This window comes from Schistocerca piceifrons, chromosome 1 (genome assembly GCF_021461385.2).
Source record: "Schistocerca piceifrons isolate TAMUIC-IGC-003096 chromosome 1, iqSchPice1.1, whole genome shotgun sequence".
NCBI lineage: Eukaryota > Metazoa > Arthropoda > Insecta > Orthoptera > Acrididae > Schistocerca > Schistocerca piceifrons.
In genome coordinates, this window is record NC_060138.1 from 398,172,700 (window position 1) to 398,198,082 (window position 25,383).

At 44.4% G+C, this 25,383-nt stretch overlaps 1 protein-coding gene across 1 annotated transcript in view; it reads left to right on the forward strand.

The window, feature by feature from the left end:
- LOC124803389 (serine protease easter-like) overlaps positions 1-25,383 on the forward strand; it is an 82,309-nt gene that overhangs the window by 9,045 nt on the left and 47,881 nt on the right. Inside the window, exon 2 of the mRNA XM_047264576.1 lies at positions 20,557-20,836. Coding sequence (XP_047120532.1) covers positions 20,557-20,836 — 280 coding nt within the window. The remainder of the gene's footprint in view (positions 1-20,556; positions 20,837-25,383) is intronic.

The window sequence follows — 25,383 nt, forward strand, 5'->3', positions numbered from 1 at the left end:
GATCCCTGCGAAACCGTATATTTCAGCATATTGAAGGTCCTGTACGGGCCTTTCTGGATAGAGAAAATGTTCTACTGCTGCCCTGGCCAGCACATTCTCCAGATCTCCCACCAATTGTAAACTTCTGGTCGATGGTGGCCGAGCAACTGGCTCGTCACAATACGCCACTCTCTACTCTTGATGATCTGTGGTATCGTGTTCAAGCTTCATGGGCAGCTGTACCTGTACACACCATCGAAGCTCTGACTCAATGCCCAGGCGTATCAAGGCCGTTATTACGGCCAGAGGTGGTTGTTTTGGGTACTGATTTCTCAGGATCTATGCAGCCAAATTGCGTGAAAATGTAATCACATGTCAGTTCTAGTATAATATATTTGTCCAATGAATCATCTGCATTTCTTCTTGATGTATCAATTTTAATGGCCAGTGGTGTAGTTTAGAAACCCCGTCTACTGTCTACTAATACAGTTCAGTCCATTTATTGTAAACTTTCTCACTTTGGGGCCCAAATCAGATTGACTCTCCCAAAGCATGCCGCAGTTCAGAGATGGGCTAGACAAGCAGGTGTATCGAAGCTTTTCTTTTATCTGTGGCACACTGGAAGAAGACGAGTATTTCTAGGCAGTGCATAATATACTTAACACTGACAACAACCGCTAAGAAAGAAATGAGAAAATAACATCTGGCTTAGAGTGTGGTATTCGACTCTTCTCCTTCCTCTCGATTGTCCAGGAACTTTGTTTGTCACGACAGACTAATTGTAGCGTAGACAGAGATTTGCTTTAGGTTCGAAGGTTATAATTCTGGTTTTGAGTAGGAAAAGCCAACGTAAGTGAGGTCCACATAAAGGTTGCGCCAACAGATTGATTTGTAGCGTATCTTATTATTTACGTTCGCGCCTTATTGATGCACTTTTAGTCATAAATCTGTAACTGCAAGATAAATTCAGACTACCAGTATATGATGCTGGACAAGTCTCCTACGAGTATTTTGATACATTACGTGTATGGTGCATCAACTACGAAAACTGCAGAACGGGCCCCACTACGTCACTTCCACAAAGAATGCGTTTTATGGAGCTTTCATTTCAGGTGTAAAAGATGATGGCTTCATTCTTTTCATCGAGCCACACACATTAAAATGAAAAGGAAACTGCGTGATCAATATAAAGGATGCGAAACACGTATTTCTGTCCACGGGGGTTATCTCATGTTACTCCCGAAATGGCGTCGATATAAGGAACACCATACGAAAAACGGGAAAACCTCCAGTGGTGATATAGCTCTAGAGGAAACGGCGACCAGTAATCCTATTATGCTAGAAACGCTTATTTAGCCAGTAGATATGGTATTGCGTTCAGCCTTTGGGCCTTTGAAAGCCAGGTAATGGTTACATATTTCAAATGTAGGTGGCAGGTTGGCAACAGGACGGCACAAGCGTCTCTTTTCACAAATTAGTGAAACTTCGGCAGAAAATGCCGTGGAGTTTCGTGATACATGCATCAGTGGTATGTCCCTTGCAGCAGTTTAGACACTCCTCGGAGCTATCCTTTCGTAGTAGCTATAGTTAAGCAGCGAACACAAAATACCATGAAACTTCCAGGCAGATTAAAACTGTGTGTCTGACCGATGCTCGAACTCGCGATCTTTGCCTTTCGCGGGCAAGTGCTCTACCGTCTAAGCTCCCCAAGCACGAATCACGCCCCCGTCCTCAGAGCTTTACTTCCACCAGTACTTCGTCTCCTACCTTCCAGGCTGTGAGTACGGGGGCGTGAGCCGTGCTTGGGTAGCTCAGACGGTAGAGCACTTGCCCGCGAAAGGCAAAGGTCGCGAGTTCGAGTACCGGTCCGGCACACAGTTTTAATCTGCCAAGAAGTCTTATATCAGAGCATACGGCACTGCAGAGTGAAAATTTCATTCTGGAGACAAAATATCATGTAACTACTGCATTGTCGCATTTGTAAGTGTACCACGTACAACACCGGAGACAACATAAAGTCCTTGTGCAGACAGACGAGGTGTTAATTTCTCATTTGTCCTTGCTCAAAATATAACCGAATCCATTTTTACGACACAGTGTGATTTTGTTATGCGCAAAGAGCCATTAAAAAGCGTCTGCTGTTGTGGAGGTCTGCGAAGATAGCTTCAGAAGCGCATACGCGGACGAATGAATCCTCATTGTCTTATCTTCCGGCAGAATAGCACACGACGACTACCACACAAACTAAGATGCTTGCGAAACTTGGTAACCATAAAGTAAGCCATACCACTTCTCTTTTTGCTAATTTCATGCTGCACTGTATGTACAAATTACACGCGGGAGAAAAAACAATGGATGATGCTATTATCTGGACAAATAGTGATAGGTTTTCACAATAGGACATAGAAGAAGCTAGCGTAACTGCAAGAGTTACAAAAAATCTTGAGGACAAATGTAATCTTTGTACGATTTAACAACCGAGGCTAATTCGTACTTGAAAAGTTAATGAACTTATTTTATAGACTGTGTGAAAATAGCCATAAGAACTTGTTACAAGCACAACGTAATTTCAGGGTATTGATACTTTTCCCAATCGAAAGCGAAACGCTTCAGAACATATGGATTGCAGCTTTCACTCACACAAGTGATGGTAACAAAAGTTTTACTCTCTTTTTTTCTTTCGGTATTTCGTGCGGGTCCGACGCTCGTGGTCTCGAGGTAGCGTTATCGCTCCTGAGCACGGGGTCCCGGGTTCGATTCCGTGCGGGATCAGGGATTTTCACCTGCGCCGAGATGACTGGGCGTTATTGTGTCGTCTTCATCATTATCATTCATCCCCATTACGGTTGGAGGAAGGCAACGGCGGACCACCTCTATTAGGACCTTGCCTAAGTCGGCGGTGAGGGTCTCCCACATTGTTCCCCTACGCTCTGTCAAGAAGCATGGGACTTCATTTCCATTTTGTGCGAATTTTTGTTTAGTCTTGTGTTTCATGACCTGGTGCTACCTTTCTAACTGAAGCCACTTGGGAGAAATGTTGTCAAGTGTCGCTTTGTTTCCTGTACTTCCTGTGATGAATAGGTGTGTAGAGTAGTGTTGTGTAGTTTCGTATATTGATTACAGGAGGCAGAGGATGAAACAAGGTCTTGCACGGTAACTACTCCTCTGGAATATCACCAAGGGATACGCAGACTTGAATGTCCTCATCAGCGCACGGATCACCGACAAAGACGTTACATACATTCAATCGATGACACTTCCGAGAAGTTTGGAATAACATAATAGCCATTATATGTAATAACTATGGTACTGAACGTTTTGTAAGCGCTAGGAGATTAATACAATTTGGTTCTTCGTTCTTTTCTTACGTAAACATTTCCAAACTCCTAAGAATGTACATCAGAATCATGCTTAGTCATCCCCACGACAGTGGAACTAAATGACTCTACAGCTTGCTTAGTGTCTCTGAAATGATGCTGAGTGCAGTGGTAGAGACCGCCTGTATTGATGGTAGAGTGTGGACTCGAAAGATGGATAAACACACACCACATAAACGAGAAGTATAAGCTCCATTTTGTAACTGGAAAATAACAGTCGACAAGACGTTAAATTATCACTTATTCTCTGAAGTAGCAGTAATGTCGTTTTAACTTCTAAACATTTGCAGACAAATCGTAAGGCTGAGCTAGATGCACTTGTGGGGCTCACATTTTACCGTTTTTCTGATGGTAACTATATTACATGTACAAGGATAGTGGTTTGTTTGCCAATGCAATATATAATTGAAGCGACGAGTTGTGAAAGGTGATAAGTACTGTAATTAGCTATATTTAACATTTTCAATATAGTGACAACTATATCGGAAGAATTTCGTTAGAGATTTAAATTCAGGACTAAATTATAGGTAGGTGTGTAAGTTCTTAGCATTTTTCCGTAAGTTTACTAAACGCAACAGATACACATAATAGAGACTTAAGTTATCAATGATATATTGTCCTTCACTATTTGAAATAGTCTGCCAACGCTAGGGTAGATTCAGCGACGGTATAAGTAACATGATTTTGAGGCGAAGAACTTCAAATGGTTCAAATGACTCTGAGCAGTATGCGACTTAACTTCCGAGATCATCAGTCGCCTAGAACGTAGAACTAATTAAACATAACTAACCTAAGGACATCACACACACATCCATGCCAGAGGCAGGATTCGAACCTGCGACCGTAGCGGTCGCTCGGTTCCAGACTGTAGGCGAAGAACTCGTAGAGCCATGTTCAGAGTGCATTTTCATCCGGAGAGGAAGTTTCTTGAATATTTTTAGAGAGCGAAAAAGTTGAAAATCTGAGGGCCCAAGATCAGGTGAATATGGTGCGTGCGGAATGACTTCCCAGACCAACTCCTGTAGTGCTTTGCCGGCCAACCGAGCGAAGTGCCCCAGCGATTAGCACAGGGCACCCGCAGTCGGGACGACGACGATTCAAACCCGCTTTCGGCCATCCTGATTGAGATTTTCCGTGATTTCCCTTAATCGGTTCAGGTAAATTCCGGGATGGTTCTTTTCAAAGGGCACGGCCGTCCCGATTTCCTTCACCATCATTCCCTAATCCGAGCTAGTGCCCCGTTTCTAATGACCTTGTTGTCAACGGGACGTTAGTCTCCTCCTCCTCTTCTTATTGTTACCCTAGCAGAACGCAGGCGGGCGGAATCATGGAATAGCATCGCTACACGCTGTCTTCCTGGACGTTGTTCTTCGATTGCGTCCGCAAGACGTCTCAGTTGTTGACAGTAACTGTCAGCAGTGATGGTTACAATCGGGAAAGCACTTCGTAGTACACCACTCCTTCAAAAAAAAAATGGTTCAAATGGCTCTGAGCACTATGGGTCTTAACATCTGAGGTCATCCGTCTCCTAGAACTTAGAACTACTGAAACCTAACCAACCTAAGGACATCACACACATCCATGCCGGAGGCAGGATTCGAACCTGCTACCGTAGCAGTAGCGCAGTTCCAGACTGCAGCGCCTAGAACCGCTCGGCCACTCCGGCCGGCACTACACATTTCCCTTTCCACAAGATGCATAAGATTATTTTTTGTGGACGTGCGCAGGTCTTTGTACAGCGAGCTGTGTTTTGTTTGGGGTCCACCACTCATTTCTTTTCTTATGGTAGCATAAAGACAGCATTTTTCGTCACCAGTAACGATACAGGATAGGAGTGCTCGGTATTGTGCCAAGCAAGCTGAGATGCGCTTATGGCCACCCACTGATTTTTGTGATTTTGGCTCAGAGCACGCAGTATTCATACACCCAATTATTGAACATTCCCCTTTCGACGTAAATGTTGGACTGTGGCGGAATGATCATATTTCATCACGTCTGCGAATTATCCAGTCTGCTGACGTGCATGATTGAGGATTAATACGTTTAAATGATCTTCTTCAAACCCTGAAAGTCTTCCTGAGTGCAGAAAGTGACTAATGTCAAAACGATCATCCTTAAACTGAGAAAACCATTTCCTTGTCGTGCTCCGTACAATAGCTTCATCTTCATACAGGGTGCAAACATTTCTGGCTGCCTTCGCTGCTGTCACTCCTCTACTGAACTCAAACAGAATACGTATGAAATGTTACGATTTCTCTGCTTGGCGCTCCATTTTCTAGCGTACACAGTTTCACTCACTATCTCCAAATGACAAAATGACTACATGTGAACTCAAGTAGCAACAGTGAACTACAAATAAAAAGTGACAATCGATAAATAAATCCATAGCAACTGGAATACCAACATGCAAAACAAAAAACCCTATAGACTTACGCACCAACCTAATAGTTCTGAAATTCTCTCCTTGACATGTGCTCTCATAGGGCGCATGGTGTGAAGCTGTCATATCATTTATAGTATCACTTCTTTCTTCCTATATGAAACAAATTGAAATGGTTGAATCGAGGAATTATTAATCACGAATGAAACTTATAGCTCATCTAAAGATGACTTTAGTAATTTTTTCCTTATACAGGACGTTTCACTCAATAATTCAAAGCTTTGTGATCAGACAGTGAAACGCGAATCTGCAGATGTGTACCTGCAATGCGGCGGGCCTAAGATTTTCAGTGCAGACTTAATAGAAATCAGTCGGAAAAGAAGTCAATTGCTTCTGTGGAGCGGCAGTTAGTACTTCTTCCAAGAAATAGGCTTTCGGTGTGGCTGTGTAGGGTCACTGACCGTGACCACACCAACGCAAAACAATCTTTTCGAGTACACTCACGATGTTCGTTGCTTTAATCTATTCATCAATATATTATTTGCTTTATAGGACATAATTCGAAATTGAAATGTTGGAAAGTATTCACTGAGATACTGACAGTTAGTAGGTTCAAAGGTGGCTCCAGACTTGACTAAGCCATCGCCCCATGTCATCTACTGTCATTCTCAGATTCTAGTACACATGAAAAGATCAAAACTTTGAAGTAGTAGATGTCATACACTGTGTTGTGCATTCAGAAACCATTTATTGTTGCTTTGTATGATACAGAATCTGAAACATCTCTTGCATCTATCATTTAAATATTAGTGGAAAGCAGTCTGCCCCCTTAGCTGAGTGTTACGCGCGTCTGACTGCCATGCAGCGGGACCAGATTCGATTCCCGGCCAGGTTGGAGATTTTCTCCACTCGGGGATTGGGCGCTGTGTGTTGCCCTCATCATTTTATCACGATCATCGCCACGCTAGTCGATCAATGTGGCGCCAAAAGAAGAGACTTTCATCTCGGCAGTCGAACTTCCCTAGCTGGGCTCAACCAGCCATGAATCATACTTCATTTCAGTGGAAAGCAGTATGAAACGATAGCTCACTTGCTCTTTTCACGCCCAGAGTCAGCTTGTGTCCAAGCTGTGTGCCCCATTTCATTTTGCAATTTAGCTATACTTTGAGAAGCACTGGTATAGAAACTCGGGGCTTCCCTGACGGTTGTTTTAAGAGCAGCGTTTTAAATTCTTTGTTCAGCTTCGCTGAGACCTTCGTCGAAAAGCCAGGCTAGTTCTGCACAGGAGTCACTCTTATCACACGGTCGAAAAGTACAAGAGAGAGAAAAGAGAATTATTGTGAAGTCTCCACTGGCGTACTGGAAATACTGTCCGACCGACCAGCGTAAGCATGACGACGCAGAAATTGTGCGAGCGTTGAATGAAAAATAATGCCTCTTCCTTCGGTAATTGGGTTTAGATGGAATATTTTAATAAACCAAACGCAGAAATAGTCCTTAGAATATGATCTTTAATTACCAGTATTCACTTTTCCACATAATCACCAGCCAATTGCATACATTTCTGCCAACGATGAACAAGTTTTCTGATGCCGTCACGGAAGAAGTCGACACTATTTCCGCAACCACATTCTTACAGGTTCTTCATCAGAAGCATAATGATGTCCCTGCAGATCGTCTTTCATTACTGGGAACAGGTGGAAGTCAGACTGTGCTAAATCTGGATTGTATGGAGGATGCCGTACGTTGGTGAGATGCAGTCTCTGAAGTTCTGCTGTGGTGGCACGTGAAGTGCGTGGTTTGGCATTGTCATGCTTTCGGACCCTTGTTAGCCGTCGTTTCAGAGTTCGCAGCGTTGTGATGTAGCGTTCTGAATTTATTGTTGTTCCACGATGAAGGAAATCAACATGGATAGCACCATCTGTGTCCCAGAACACTGTAGCCACGATTTTTCCAGCTGAGGGCTGCGTCTTGAATTTCTTTTTCTGGGGCGATTCTTTAAGTCGATATTCCATAGACTTAAGTCGCCCAACGACGCACAGTATTCACATCAGCACAAACACCACAAACTGTTTTCATTCTCTGCTGAATCTCCTTTGCGGTGACACCTTCTTCTGTCAAGAATTCAATGACTGCACGATGCTTAAATCGCATTGACCGATCGTCTGCGCAGGGTTCCACACTTTACACTGTAACAACACAACCGTTCAATGCTAAAGCCGTCGACACACGGACCGTGCTGTCGAACGTTAACGTTGAGCGTGCCAAGTTCAACGTGCTGGTGAACGCTCAGGAACGATGCGACTTGTGCATACGGTACGTGGGCCCCAACGTGGTATACGCGATCGCAACTCACTCCAGCGGCAGTTGAGGGATGTTTCTAGTTCGTATATCACACGTTAGCTCTATCACAACGCACATTTCCTTCATCGTCCACGAAAAGGAAAGTACCATGTCCAAACAATAAGGACACAGGCTTATAAAAGTTCCATTACAAACAGTGCGGTACAAATTTGGAATACTTCTCCGCATAAGATAAACATTATTTCATCATTCCCACATTTTAGTAAAACTCCAAGGTCAGTCTTACTTGATCACTGTTCCTGCCCAGTAGCAGAATCTTTGCAACATGTGAATTAGGAAGCGTAAAAGAAAAAGGAGCAAAATATCTCTATACAAGTAGCGCAAGCTGTCCTGTAGATTAAGCCAATCGAACAAAGTCACCCCTCAAAAAAAGGTGAACTTATATTTACATAACATCAAATATTATGGTATATGCTTATATTAAACTAATAATAAAGTATCAGAACCTAATAAAAACGCGAATGTTAGGAAAAAAATTGGAAGTGTTACGACGCGAACCACCGCCCAAACAGAGACGCTACTCACTACGCTAAACCAACAACACGCTACTTACACTTAATCATATTTTCTTACCCCTTGCTAAAAACGTTAATTGTAGATAATTATGTTACTAATTAAAATTTAATTATAACAAATTGTATCAAGAACAATGCGTTTTGAGTGGGTCTTCAGTGTGTCGCTGCCTTCAAATAGCTTACCCTCAAAATACGCAAGTTACAATAATTCTTTGGCTTCGAATATGATGTTTCTCATTATTTTATTGGATCGAATCACACAACTAACAACGGGTTTTCCAGTGATTTTCAATTTTATGGTGCTCAGAAACGGCATATATACATATAGGCTTGAAATGAATGCCAATATGGCGCCTCACAACTCTGTACTGAAGGGAGACGGCGTGCGTGTGACGTGGGTGGCGTTGTGCCATCTCATTGGTCAACGCTCAGACGCACGCTCAGAATATCTGACATTCCAGATATTGCTCTGCACGTTCGGAAAGACTCCCGAACGTGCTATTCCACGCTATAACGTCAGAAACTCGGCACGCTCAACGCTCAACGTTCGGATGCACGGTCCGTGTGCCGACGGCTTAAGGCTTCACGCAAGTGGAGCTGTAGAGAAGAGGCTATGGTACGGAACAAGCCAGTACCTGCGGCATACCAATGCTGCCAACTGTTGAAGAGTTACGATGATGGAGGAATTACTTTTCAGTCAACCCTCGTAGGTAAGCACTGCTGTCATGCCATCGAAGCGTGCGTCCGTGCGTGCAAGCGTGCGTGCGTGCGTCCTCTCTCTCTCTCTCCCTCTCTCTCTCTCTCCCTCCCTCCCTCCCTCCCTCTCCCCCCCCCCCCTTTCTCCCCGTCCTACACAGGCTCACACAATTTAATGGTGCGAGCTGTTATTCAGGCGCAAAAGAGTGAGCCCATGCAGACAGATATACGAATACATGGTTACTGGTTTCCTGTAGTTTGTTTGCGCACGTAGCAGTGACTTTCAGAGACCATGACGTAGACAGGAAGCTAAAGCATCTGGGGATAGACTTACATATACGCTAGAGATGTGAAGTAATGTAGTGGATGAAGGATGCGAAACAGGAGCGCTCAACAGACAACAGCTAGTATCCCTCCCTGCAAAATTCACAAGTAATCAGTTAATAGTGCCCACGATTTCTACCACTGACATCGTATGAGAATAATCATGTTTCGATTGCGGAGAAGGAATTCCCGCACCCATTGGTGACGTTGCTAAAGAAATGCAAATTTCCTTATGGAGCGGCGGAAAGGGATCGAAACGCCAAAAATTCTTACAGTACAACCTGGCGAGAAACCAAAGGTAAATATGGAAATGACTTCCGAACGTATCTTTCAAGTAGATGAACTATCTTGATTTCAGAACGACTAACAAGTCGGGGATGAGAGATCTAGCGAGTTAGCATTTACAGACAGAACAGGGAATGGAAAATCCTCTGCATTGTGACATCTGTGTGACTACAGCATGTAAAGTTTTCTTTGTTTAAAAGTAAGAAAGCTGTAATTAACTTTGAAATGTTTCGGACTTATGAGAAAACTTGTGCGAACATTGGGTATTCGAAGCTGAAGGTGATTTTTTGTTAGTTCGAAGGACGTAGCGGGTTACGTTGTCGGGTGTCTGGGTGAAATGGATAAGAAGATATAACTGAAGGTCATAGACCTTAGGTGCGCGTTTTGCATGGAGCCGGTTCCTGCAGTCGGCCACGCGATGAAAAACAACGCAGTACGGCCTACTTGAGCAAGCCAAGCACCGTTCTCGCGGATGCGTGCCTCCCGCAGCTGTGGCGGAAGACAGAGGACCACGTCACCCTATTCCGAGCACCGCATAACAAAAAAATAAAAGTAGTTCAGGAGGCGACAGTTGACGGAACTGACGAAACGGGTTAACTCATAGATAACTTGTCATGCTTTTAATTTTGGGCCGATTACGTAGCAACTTTACCACACACTAGAACAGTTTGGTAAGCGTGACGCTGGAACAAGCTATTGAAAAAGTGCAGACAATTCTTCTCAGCATTCTCTTCTATGAAAGATGTGCACTTAGTCCTGTGATTTTCATAGATTTTTTTCTTTTTTTTTACCCTTGTAATATTGTATTTCGTCACCTTCTGTATAACAGGTATTTATGGGGGCGATCACTTCATCTCGTGACGGAAAGCTTTTGCCACCTAGACAACTGTAACGTAGGGAATACAGAAACATGGCTGTGGATTAAATCACGAGAAGGGGCTCTGCCACACCAGGTTAGATCCCTATTGACGCATCTCGCCACTGTAAGAGCTGTGGACTTGAACGTTGTCCTGCTGAAGGAGTACGTTCTTGTATGCCAGTTATGGTCGTTCTTCAATGACCTCCTGGGTCAAATGAACAGAAAAAGTAAGAAAGGAAGTCCCAATTGTGGTTGTTGTTATGTTTAAAGGATGTATCAAGATTATAAAACCCTCTTTAACGTTGGTTTGCATGCCGCAGTGCAGTAGTAGGCGTAGTCTTATTGCACGTTGTAGGAGGTAACGACAATTTAACGTGGACTGCGAACCACGGTGTAATTCAACATTTTGCACAGGTTTGTGTACCACCTGCGAGAAGTTAAAGGAGCGATAGGTGGTACAAACCATGCGAGGACTCACTAGAGATTGAACCTTGGAGCACTGAGTTTTTAGTCTGAAACTCACACACGTATTCACAGCATCGCACACAACCATTATGACAATAAATCTCCCCACTATATGGACATTGCGCAGCAACACCGATATATTTTCAGTAGGAAAAAGTCTAAGTTTCAAAAAATAGCACAGGCTTTATTGGCGCGTCTCGCCTTTCTAAAGCGCCTTCAGAAATCCTGCAACGAAAAATACATGAAAGCAGATTAGATATACATGAAGATGGTATCTGTTCTTTCGGACATGTCCGAAAGTACAGATACCATCTTCGTATAGTTAAGGCTAACCGGCCATTGACCTTCTTCTGTGCGGATGCACACGCATTGCCCGAACTCTTACGGGACTCGGTAAGATTGTCTGCCGCGAGTAATGAGTGTAATGGGCAGCGGCACTACGAATGTAGTGTGTGTGGACATTAAGTTGGGAATGTGGGTCTCACGGGTAGCGTGCAAGGGATAAATCCCTGCAGTCGCACTATCCTCTGTGCCTTCGGTGGCTCAGATGGATAGCCGGCACGGTAGCTCAGCGTGTTCGGCCAGAGAGCTGGTTGGCCTCTGTAATAAAAAAAAAAACTGAGTGAAAGGATGAACAACGAACTTGGACGGATGTCAAGTGACGTCCGCAATGACCAAACACAACGATCAACAACGAACAAAATGAAAAAAAAAAGTCCGGCACGGTAGCTCGGCGTGTTCGGTCAGAGGGTTAGCTGTCCTCTGTAATAAAAAAACTGATTTAATCGATCAACAACGAACTTAAACGGATGTTTTACGACGTCCGCCCCGAGCAGATGCAACGAACAAAAGCGAACAAAATGAGATTTTTTAAAAAAAAAAAAAAAAAAAAGAAGAAGATGGTTAGAGCGTCTGCCATGTAAGCAGGAGATCCAGCGTTCGAGTCCCGGTCGGGGCTCACATTTTCACCTGTCCCCGTTGATGTACACTCCTGGAAATGGAAAAAAGAACACATTGACACCGGTGTGTCAGAGCCACCATACTTGCTCCGGACACTGCGAGAGGGCTGTACAAGCAATGATCACACGCACGGCACAGCGGACACACCAGGAACCGCGGTGTTGGCCGTCGAATGGCGCTAGCTGCGCAGCATTTGTGCACCGCGGCCGTCAGTGTCAGCCAGTTTGCCGTGGCATACGGAGCTCCATCGCAGTCTTTAACACTGGTAGCATGCCGCGACAGCGTGGACGTGAACCGTATGTACAGTTGACGGACTTTGAGCGAGGGCGTATAGTGGGCATGCGGGAGGCCGGGTGGACGTACCGCCGAATTGCTCAACACGTGGGGCGTGAGGTCTCCACAGTACATCGATGTTGTCGCCAGTGGTCGGCGGAAGGTGCACGTGCCCGTCGACGTGGGACCGGACCACAGCGACGCACGGATGCACGCCAAGACCGTAGGATCCTACGCAGTGCCGTAGGGGACCGCACCGCCACTTCCCAGCAAATTAGGGACACTGTTGCTCCTGGGGTATCGGCGAGGACCATTCGCAACCGTCTCCATGAAGCTGGGCTACGGTCCCGCACACCGTTAGGCCGTCTTCCGCTCACGCCCCAACATCGTGCAGCCCGCCTCCAGTGGTGTCGCGACAGGCGTGAATGGAGGGACGAATGGAGACGTGTCGTCTTCAGCGATGAGAGTCGCTTCTGCCTTGGTGTCAATGATGGTCGTATGCGTGTTTGGCGCCGTGCAGGTGAGCGCCACAATCAGGACTGCATACGACCGAGGCACACAGGGCCAACACCCGGCATCATGGTGTGGGGAGCGATCTCCTACACTGGCCGTACACCACTGGTGATCGTCGAGGGGACACTGAATAGTGCACGGTACATCCAAACCGTCATCGAACCCATCGTTCTACCATTCCTAGACCGGCAAGGGAACTTGCTGTTCCAACAGGACAATGCACGTCCGCATGTATCCCGTGCCACCCAATGTGCTCTAGAAGGTGTAAGTCAACTACCCTGGCCAGCAAGATCTCCGGATCTGTCCCCCATTGAGCATGTTTGGGACTGGATGAAGCGTCGTCTCACGCGGTCTGCACGTCCAGCACGAACGCTGGTCCAACTGAGGCGCCAGGTGGAAATGGCATGGCAAGCCGTTCCACAGGACTACATCCAGCATCTCTACGATCGTCTCCATGGGAGAATAGCAGCCTGCATTGCTGCGAAAGGTGGATATACACTGTACTAGTGCCGACATTGTGCATGCACTGTTGCCTGTGTCTATGTGCCTGTGGTTCTGTCAGTGTGATCATGTGATGTATCTGACCCCAGGAATGTGTCAATAAAGTTTCCCCTTCCTGGGACAATGAATTCACGGTGTTCTTATTTCAATTTCCGGGAGTGTATATCAACGCCTGTCGGCAGCTTAGGATCTTGATTTAATTATCATTTCATTCAGATTCGGTATATGGTCCTGTGTAGCATAAGAAAGTTGTAAAAACCTTTTTACAATACTATAAAAGCATCAGATTGAAGAGGGACGTACGTATAGGAACTGCAGGTATCGCATTAGTCATAAAGTAGTCGAAATTTTTGTGTGCACATAAAATGCGAAAGTAAAAGACATTGCCTTAGACTAGCAACGAAGAGCGAAATTGCAAATTAGCAGTGGGGCCGTGAAAGAGGCGCCGATCCTTGCCTTCGACGAATGCACGAAGCTATGCTTAGATAGGACAACACTTCTAATCTTGACACAAGTTCTGGAATACAAACTGCAGTGGTAGTTAATACATGACCGCATTTCCGCACGCTGCATGTAACCGGCAGGCAGGACGCTGCCGGCGCAGCGGACGGAACCTCCTCAAATGGTTCAAATGGCTCTGAGCACTATGGGACTCAACTGCAGCGGTCATAAGTCCCCTAGAACTTAGAACTACTTAAACCTAACTAACCTAAGGACATCACACACATCAATGCCCGAGGCAGGATTCGAACCTGCGACCGTAGCGGTCACGTTGTTTCAGACTGTAGCGCCTATAACCGCACGGCCACTTCGGCCGGCGGAACCTCCTCAAGGTGACGTTTACCTGTTTGAAAGTACAGTGAATAACAATGAAAAAGGACATATAGTGACAGTTAAAGTCAATAAAAATAAACAATGGATTTAAAATAGGTGATAACAATGAAACAGATGTACGAACAACGAAAGAAGAAATTAAGCAACTAAACTGTGGCGCCATCTGTTGGTGTCAAAAATAAGGACAAGAAGTCCATAAGAAATACATGGACATAATAGCTTGTTTACAAAACAGACAAGTTATTTACAAAATTCCGTAACTCAAACGTAAAATATAGGATATAGAAATAAACTGGCGTCTTTATGAGGAGAATTATGCCACTGCTCAATTATACTCTTCGAAAAACTATCATCATTCTCTCGTAAAATGTCTGGTTCTTGGTAATCAGCTGGTCACTAAGACTAACATGTTTAGCTACGAGAGTGATCCACATTCTCCAATTTCTCCAGCAAAGCCAGTTTTTTACTCTTGGGTGCGAGATGAAAAATTTGAAGCGATTCTAGTACGGGCTCTGCGCGCCTGCTATCTTTAAATCCTCGGCGACTGAAGAATTATTTTTAATCGTATCTTTTTTAGTGAGCATATGTTCCAGAAATCTTGTTCTGGAGATCCAGCTGGTCTGTCCCATGTAAGACATAGAGTGCATCATACTTTATGAATGCTGGAATGAGAGAATTTGTCATTACGTGGGTGCTCGTTATGTAATAGTGGATTTTAGTATTTTACAAAACTTTTTACCACCTTCTTGTGCTACATAGGGCATACCGCTAATCTGATTTTATGTATTTTTCCTATGTAGGATTTCTGAAGATATCTCAAAAAGGCAAAAGACGTCAATAAATCCTATGATATTTTTGCAGCCTAGAATGTTTCTGCCTACTGAAAACATTGTGATAATCCCAAAATGCAGTGGTCATCGCCTTACCGCCTTATCAGTCTTCATCGGAGTACTTTCATCGACCTCCGTCTCTTTCGAGTTTCACCTGGACTTGCTATTGACAGCAAACTTTAGTAGCACTCCTGCAGTTACCCATTACAGAAATAACCGCACTGCAAGCTGTCACTTTGCTGCGACCTTTATTCTTAGCAATATTTTTGATCCTGTATAATCCAGCCTTGCAAAGCAGCCCTGCGTAACATATATAATATGTACTATACTTTCTTGTTATGGTAGGTCACATATTCCTATTTATGTGACAATTACCCTGCCACACATATCCATATATTTTTCTGTGGTGTACAACTTGGTTTACATGTACATATGCACAGTTCTCCATAGCATAGTATGACTTGTCCCGATCTATGGCAGGTTTTATGATGTAAAACTCCGTCCAACTAAAGGACAACTCTATACTTGTCATACTTGGATTGCGGTTCTGTTTAGCCTCACCACGTTCAATACATAATATTTGCATTCTATACTATTAAACATGAACTGCGGTTCTTTTTCGTCTCACCAGGCTCACTACATAATATTTGCATTCTATACTATTAAACACAGTTGCTGTGAATAATTATACCTCATGGATTTAATACTCTACAAGGGAAGGTTCGTACATACTTAGTAGTTTGATGTTACATACTGAACCTATGCACTGCAAGTTCTACTTTGTCATTGTCCAGAGTACATGTTTCCTATCTCTTCGTCCCTCTCCCCCATATGCAATATTTTATTATTTCTAATACAGGGCTGTGTGTGGGTTTTGGTGGGTGCTGCTGTTTGGGGTCAGCCACACCACAATGCCGGCCGTTGTAGCCGAGTGGTTCTAGGCGCTTCAGTCTGGGACCGCGCGGCCACTTCGGTTGCAGGTTCGAATCCTGCCTCGGGCATGGATGTGTATGATGTCCATAGGTTGGTTAGGTTTAAGTAGTTCTAGGTTCTGGGGGACTGATGACCTCAGATGTTAAGTCCCATAGCGCTCAGAGCCATTTGAACCACACCACAATGAATGAGATGTTGAGTTGAAGAGAGTGTAAATAAATCAGAATTTTCCATCAAAAATCCTGAGAGTGAATTTTGCAGTAAGAATTATTACACCATGACAATTTATTACGGAATTACTGTTGTTTAGTATTAAATAACTGCAGTTTTAACATTTCCCTACTCTGTGTTCTCTAAATAATCGTTGATTCTGTAGTATGTGTTAGACTTAGAAATATTTGGATTTCAGATTTTTTGATCTTCTTGGGAAATTTATCGTAAAAGTTTATGCAGATGTAGAACATTCTTTTGTTTTTTTCTTATTTTTGTTTAATCTTGATGAATGTAAAAACTATCATGTTAACACGCCATCTACAGAATGTAGAATGAGTGCTGGCTCTGGATTGAGAACGCCGGGCACATTAACATCTACATCTACACCTACATGGTTACTCTGCAATTCACACGTAAGTGCCTGGCAGAGGGTTCATCGAACCATTTTCATACTATTTCTCTACCATTCCACTCCCGAACGGTGCGTGGGAAAAAGGAACAACTACATCTTTCCGTTCGAGCTGTGATTTCTCTTATTTTATTATGATGATCATTTCTCCCTACGTAGGTGGGTGTCAACAAAACATTTTCGCATTCGGAAGAGAAAGTTGGCGATTGAAATTTCGCAAATAGATCACGCCGCAAAGGATACCACCTTTGTTTCAGTGACTGCCACCCCAACTCGCGTATCATATTAGTGACATTCACATCCCTATTGCACGATAACACGAAACGAGCAGCCCTTCTTTTCACTTTTTCGATGTCCTCTGTCAGCCCTACCTGGAAAGGATCCCATACCGCGCAGCAGTATTCCAGCAGAGGACGGACAAGTGTAATATAGGCTGTCTCTTTAGTGGGTTTGTCGCATCTTCTAAGTGCTCTGCCAAAAAAGCGCAGTCTTTGTTTCGCCTTCCTCACGATATTATCTATGTGGTCTTTCTAATTTAAGTTGCTTGTGATTGTAATTCCTATGTATTTTGTCAAATTGACAGCCCTTAGATTTGTGCGATTTATCGTGTACCCAAAATTTATCGGATTTCTTTTAGGACCCATGTGGATGACCTCGCACTTTTCTTTGTTTAGTGCCAATTGCCACTTTTTGTACCATACAGAAATTCTCTCTAGATCATTTTGTAATTGGAATTGATCGTCTGATGATGAACGCTGGTGTTTCAGCTAGCCTGGCTGTGGTTTTTAAGCAGTTTTCCACATTCAACCAACTGAATACCGGATTGGTATATATATTCCACCCCAGATATACTGTTCGCAAACATTTACAACACCTCTGCACATTTTGAATGTGAAAATGAGATGCAGATCGATGGAGTACACAAATTGTGACCTCTGGGTAGAGAAGGGGGGTGGGGGAGGACAGACGGGGTGGCAACAGCTACTGACATTGCCAAATTAGAAAGTTAACATGCCAGCATTGTGACAATATGGGATAAAGACCAGGAAAAAAAGAATAAAATGTACACAGATCGATAGTACACCCCCTAGCATTTCACAGTTGGCAACGGGAACACACGTTTCCGAGAGACACCAATAGCAGTCACGCGAGGAACCAATGATGCGCGCCCAGTGGGCCACACCTTCAGCGGCTCCGACTACCGGCAGCCTCTGCCGCCGCGATATAGGGTGGCCGGTGGCAGCTAAACGCCGCAGTCTCTGTCCCAAGCTTCGAAAGGCTTGTCTTAGTCAGCCTTCGACAATTCGCTCGTCCATTAGTAGTGGAAGCCTCACATTGCATGGCGCTTGTAGTTTGCTTCTCGTAACAGCTGGACTTTACTGCTGTTTGTTTGTAAAATTTCTTCGTAGTGCTTGGAGTATACTACAAGGTAAGTAAAACTTCTGTTTATTGTATTTACGACTCGCTAATGATTTCTGCTATTGTCTATCTTCCCTACGACGGCAGCTGCTTCTCCACGCAGTAGCCCCCTCTCCTTATTACTGTGTACGAAGTAGGACGCAACTCTCTCCGTAAATGTAAGCTCAGTAAGGCTCTTGCTCCATGATCATTGACGCTGCTGTTTGGGAAAACCACTAATGTTCCTGGGAAAGAAATACAGTAGGAGAAGAATGGGTAGCTATGAGGGATGAAATAGTGGTGGCAGCAGAGGATCAAACGGGTAAAATGACGAGGGCTAGTAGAAACTCTTGGGTAACAGAAGAAATATTGAATTTAATTGATGAAAGGAGAAAATATAAAAATGTAGTAAATGAAGCAGGCAAAAAGGAATACAAACGTCTCAAAAATGATATCGACAGGAAGTGCAAAATGGCTAAGCAGGGATGGCTAGAGGACAAATGTAAGGATGTAGAGGCTTATCTCACTAGGGGTAAGATAGATACTGCCTAAGGGAAAATTAAAGAGACCTTTGGAGAAAGGAGAACCACTTGCATGAATATCAAGAGCTTTGATGGAAACCCAGTTCTAAGCAAATAAGGGAAAGCAGAAAGGAAGAGGATGTAGATGAAGATGAAATGGGAGATATGATACTGCGTGAAGAGTCTGACAGAGCACTGAAGGACCCGAGTCGAAACAAGGCTCCCGGGGTAGACAACATTCCATTAGAACTACTGAGAGCCTTGGGAGAGCCAATCCTGACAAAACTCTACCATCTGGTGAGCAAGATTTATGAGACAGGCGAAATTCCCTCAGACTTCAAGAAGAATATAATAATTCCAATCCCAAAGAAAGCAGGTGTTGACAGTTGTGAAAATTACCGAACTATCAGTTTAATAAGTCACGGCTGCAAAATACTAACGTGAATTCTTTACAGACGAATGGAAAAACTGGTAGAAGGCGACCTCGGGGAAGATCAGTTTGGATTCCGTAGAAATGTTGGAACACTTGAGGCAATGCTGATCCTACGACTTATCTCAGAAGAAAGATTAAGGGAAGGCAAACCTACGTTTCTAGAATTTGTAGACTTAGAGAAAGCTTTTGAGAATGTTGATTGGGATGCTCTCTTTCAAATTCTGATGGTCGCATGGGTAAAACACAGAAAGCAGATGGCAGTTATTAGAGTTGAGGGGTATGAAAGGGAAGCAGTGGTTGGGAAGGGTTTGAGACAGGGTTGTAGCCTATCCCCGATGTTATTCAATCTGTATATTGAGCAAGCAGTAAAGAAAATAAAAGGTAAATTCGGAGTAGGTATTAAAATCCATGGAGAAGAAATAAAAACTTTGAGGTTCGCTGATGACATTGTAATTCTGTCAGAGACAGCAAAGGACTTGGAAGAGCAGTTGAACGGAATGGACAGTGTCTTGAAAGGAGGGTATAAGATGAACATCAACAAATGCAAAACGAGGGTAATGGAATGTAGTCGAATTAACTCGGGTGATGCTGAGGGAATTAGATTAGGAAATGAGACACTTAAAGTAGTAAAGGAGTTTTGCTATTTGGGGAGCAAAATAACGGATGATGGTCGAAGTAGAGAGGATATAAAATGTAGACTGGCAATGGCAAGGAAAGCGTTTCTGAAGAAGAAAAATTTGTTAACATCGAGTGTAGATTTAAATGTCAGAAAGTCGTTTCTGAAAGTATTTGTATGGAGTGTAGCCATGTATGGAAGTGAAACGTGGACGATAAATAGTTTAGACAAAAAGAGAATAGAAGCTTTCGAAATGTGGTGCTACAGAAGAATGCTGAAGATTAGATGGGTAGATCACATAACTAATGAGGAGATATTGAATAGAATTGGGGAGAAGAGGAGTTTGTGGCACAACTTGACAAGAACGAGGGGCCGGTTGGTAGGACATGTTCTGAGGCATCAAGGGACCACAAATTTAGCATTGGAGGGCAGGCAGCGTGGAGGGTAAAAATTGTAGAGGGAGACCAAGAGATGAATACACTAAACAGATACAGAAGGATGTAGGTTGCAGTAGGTACTGGGAGATGAAGAAGCTTGCACAGGATAGAGCTGCATCAAACCAGTCTCAGGACTGAAGACCACAACAACAACAACAACTGATGTTCCGTCATGTGCATAATAAATGGGTTGGTGTAATGATATGGTGGTGCAGTTATAGATGGCAGCTGTTTAGCCAGATCTTTACACAGAGTTGAGTTACTACTTTTTAGTTATAACGGCACTTTTCTGTAGGATGAAGACTGTGTCCGTTTTGTGTGACACCCACTCCCCAGGAAAGTGTTCCGTAATTATGGAGTGCATACAGGAGTGGTAGGTACTGTATACTCTTAAGACTTCCAGATTGGCACACCGTGCTACAGCGAGGTCTTTGTCCTCAGTGCGGTGCGAGACGCCTTGCGTGAAGGTGGCGGATTGCGGCTGGCTTGCCGCGCTGCTACGTGAGGAGCCACGGCCTCCCGGCGTCGAAGAGGCGATGCGCCGCCGCGTCTGTGGTTGGCAGGGCCGCTTCGTGCTCGTCTGCTGCGGCTCGCCGCCGGACCAGCCACAACCACAACCACAAGCACCGCCGGAGCCGCAACCACTGCCTGAGCCGCAGCCGCAGGGGCCCGCCTGGCCACAGAACCCGCTGCAGCACCCCAACATACGGCTCCTGCCCATGTGAGTGGCGCCGTTTCTTGCTTTCTGCTCTTTCAATCTTTTATACTGGCCAGTTACAACTGGCTACAAGCTGAATCCCAACTCCGTCGATAACATTTCGGACGTTGTGTATCCATATTTTCCGTGTATTTTGGTGTACCAGTAGTTTCTGCTGGCTCGTTACAGACAAATAAATATTGATTTAATCCAAATGCTTTTCGTTGACAGGTGTATAGCATATACACTACTGGCCATTAAAATTGATACACCACGAAGTTGCCGTGCTACAGACGCGAAATTTAACTGACCGGAAGAAGATGCTGTGATATGCAAATGACAAGCTTTTCAGAGCATTCACATAAGGTTGGCGCCGGTGGCGACACCTACAACGTGCTGACATGAGGAAAGTTTCCAACCGATTTCTCATACACAAACAGCAGTTGCCTGGTGAAACGTTGTTGTGATGCCTCGTGTCAGAAGGAGAAATGCGTACCATCACGTTTCTGACTTTGATAAGGGTCGGATTGTAGCCTATCGCGATTGCGGTTTATCGTATCGCGACATTGCTGCTCGCGTTGGTCGAGATCCAACGACTGTTAGCAGAATATGGAAACGGTGGGTTCAGGACGGCAATACGGAGCGCCCTGCTGGACCCCAACGGCCTCGTATCACTAGCAGTCGAGATGACAGGCATCTTATCCGCATGGCTGTAACGCATCGTGCAGCCACGTCTCGATACCTGAGTCAACAGATCGGGACGTTTGCATGACAACAACCATCTGCACGAACAGTTCGACGACATTTGCAGCAGCATGGACTATCAGCTCGGAGACCATGGCTGCGGTTACCCTTGACGCTTCATCACAGACAGGAGCGCCTGCAATGGTGTACTCAACGACGAAACTGGGTGCACGAATGGCAAAACGTCATTTTTTCGGATGAATCCAGGTTCTGTTTACAGCATCATGATGGTCGCATCCGTGTTTGGCGATAGCGTGGTGAACGCACATTGGAAGCGTGTATTCGTCATCGCAATACTGGCGTATCACCCGGCGTGACGGTATGGGGTGCCATAGGTTACACGTCTCGGTCACCTCTTGTTCGCACTGACGGCACTTTGAACAGTGGACTTTACATTTCAAATGTCTTACGACCTTTGACTCTACCCTTCATTCGATCCCTGCGAAACCGTACATTTCAGCAGGATAATGCACGACCGCATATTGAAGGTCCTGCACGGGCCTTTCTGGATAGAGAAAATGTTCTACTGCTGCCCTGGCCAGCACATTCTCCAGATCTCTCACCAATTGTAAACTTCTGGTCAATGGTGGCCGAGCAACTGGCTCGTCACAATATGCCACTCTCTATTCTTGATGAACTGTGGTATCGTGTTCAAGCTTCATGGGCAGCTGTACCTGTACACGCCATCGAAGCTCTGACTCAATGCCCAAGCGTATCAAGGCCGTTATTACGGCCAGAGGTGGTTGTTCTGGCTACTGATTTCTCAGGATCTATGCACCCAAATTGCGTGAAAATGTGATCACATGTCAGTCTAGTATAATGTATTTGTCCAATGAATACCCGTTTATCATCTGCATTTCTTCTTGGTGTAGCAATTTTAATGGCCAGTAGTGTAGATTTAGTACCCAGTAGTGACATGTGAAAAATTTTTGGTGGATGTTACTACCCAAGTTTCCTGCTCATCCAAGTGGTTGCCATAACTTTTTCTGCTGTCCGTGCACGCACCGCGATTTTCACGTGTTACGCTGACTACATCTTTATATTGTAGACCCGGCATAAATGTTTATACGACACTATAGGGTAGCAAATCTATACCTAGGCTATTTTGTCGAAAACTGACATTTTTAGACAGTGGCTGTGTACAAAACACAGGTTGGTTCTTGAAGAGACGATAACAGCAACTGACCACCTTTTATAACGTCGTTTATTTACATAAACTGCGCCGTGACACGTTTCAAATTAACAGGTTCATCATAAGATGGCTTCTTCACGTTAAGATACATTTTTGTTGTAGTTTACATTACTTTTCACTTTGTTACGTTCACTGGCGTAATATTTATTTGTGCATATCTGTCCCTCATCATTTACTTTGCTTCGATTGTACACCATAATATTTACATTATTTCATGGCAATTAATCTTTGTAACAACCTGGCTGCTTTATTTGTGTATCTTAACTGTAATAATTTCTCATTTAAGATAAACTGTAAGTAATGAAACTTTTGCACTTTGTAAATTTTTACTGTCACTTCGCAGCACATATAGAAATATCTCTGAGAGACATATTCTTTGACACTGGTAAGGGTGTGATATCGGCATCTTTGTATACATCCTTCCATATGGCGAAACATTTTTGGTGTGTGTGATTGGTGCTTTACATTATGTGAATACATATATATCAAAGAAGTGCTTATACACACTGAGGTGACAAAAGTCGTGGTATAGTGATATTCACGTATACAGATGAGAGTAGTATCGCGTACACAAAGTATGGAAAGGCAGTGCACCGGCAGAGCTGTCATTTGTACTGAGGTGATTCACGTGAGGTTTCCGCCATGATTCCGGCCGTACGACGGAAATTACAGATTCTGAATGCGGAATAGTAGTTGGAGCCAGACACTTGGGACATTCCGTTTTGGAAATCATTAGCGAATTTAATATTCCGCTATTCACAGAGTCAAGAATGTGTCGAGAACACCAGATTTCCGGCATTACCTCTCAACAAGAACAACGCAGTGGCTCATGGCCTTCACTTAACGACCGGAAGCAGAGGCGTTTACGTAGAGGTGTGTCCTAACAGACAAGCAATAGTGCGTAAAATAACCACAGGAATCAATTTGGCACGTACGACGAACGTAAGCGTTAGGACAGTGCGCCGAAATCTGGCGTTACTGGGCTATGACAGCAGACGACCGACGCGAGTGCCTGCTCTAACAGCACAACATCGCCTGCAGCGCCTCTCCTGGACTTGAGTCCATATCCGTTGGTCACTAGACTACTGGAAAACCGTGGTCTTGTCTGATGAGTTCCTATTTCGGTTGGTAAGAGTTGATGGTAGGGTTTGAGAGTGGCTTAGACCCCATGATGCCATGGACCTAAGTTCTCAACAAGGCACTGTGCCAGTTGGCGGCTATAGAGGTAGCATGGTTCGGTATTTCTGCCACGGCTTGTTGAGTCCACTCGCGCCGTTTTCCTGCATTATGCTGGGCCAATGGAGGTCCTACAAGATACCAGGGCGTATCCCATGAGTTTTGTCACCTCAGTGTGTGTCACTATTGGGTAGTGAATCTATATCTAATACAGCATGTCAAAGAGTTCTATCGGCGAATAAATTTCGAAGTATTTCGTGCAGCCGTGGATGGTCAACAGCGTCTCTTTAAGACATGCATGTTAAGTAATGGTTTACTCGTCCTCCGTGCGTAATGGGTTATTTTGCTGCCTGGAAAGCACACTTCCTTAATCACATCTGCTTCTTTATCTCTGACTCAGATAAGTTTCTCGTCTTCTCATTACTTCTACCTCTCATTAGTCCTACACAGATACTCCGCAAGGGACTGTACGGTGCGTGGCGGAGGGTACCATGTACCATTACTAGTCATGTCCATTCCTTTCCCACTCGCAAACAGAGCGAGAGAAAAATGATTTTCTGTATACCTCCGTATGAGCTCTAATTTCTTGTGTCTTATCTTCGTTGACCTTACGCGCAATGTGTATTGACGGCAGTAGAATCGTTCGGCAATCAGCTTCAAGTACCGGTTCTCTGAATTTTCTCGGTAGTGTTTCTCGAAAAGAGCATCGCCTTCCCTCCAGGGATTCCCATTTGAGTTCCTAAAGTAACTCCGTGACACGTGTTGTTAGAACCTACTGGTAACGAATCTAGCAGCCTGCCTCTAAATTGCTTCGATGTCTTAGTTCAATCCAACCTGGTACGGATCTCAAACACTCGAGCAGTATTCAAGAATACGTCGCACCAACGTCCTATAAGCGATCTCCTTTCTAAACTTCTCCCTATAAACTGAAGTCGAAGCCTTCTCACATGCTCGTTCCACCTTATGTCGCTCTGCAACGTTCCGCCCAGATATTTAAACGACATGACTGTGTCAAGCAGGACACTAGTTATACTGTATCCCAACATTATAGGTTTGATCTTCCACATTTAGGACCAGTTGCCACTCAACATTCCAACTAGAAACTTTGTCTATGTCGTCGTATATCTTCCTATAGTCACTCAACTTCCACGCCCTACCGCACACCACTGCATCATCAGCAAATAACCGCAATTTGCTGCCCATCATGTCTGCCAAATCATTTATGTATATAGAGAACAACGGCGGTCCTGTCACACTTCCCTGGGGCACTCCTGACGATACTCTTGCCTCTGATGAACACACGTCGTCGAGGACTACATACCGGGTTCTATCACTTAAGAACTCTTAGAGCCACTCACATATCTGCGAACTTATTCCATATGCTCGTACCTTCGTTAAAAGCCTGCAATGGCGCACCGTGTCAAATGCTTTCCGGAAATCTAGAAACATGGAATATGTA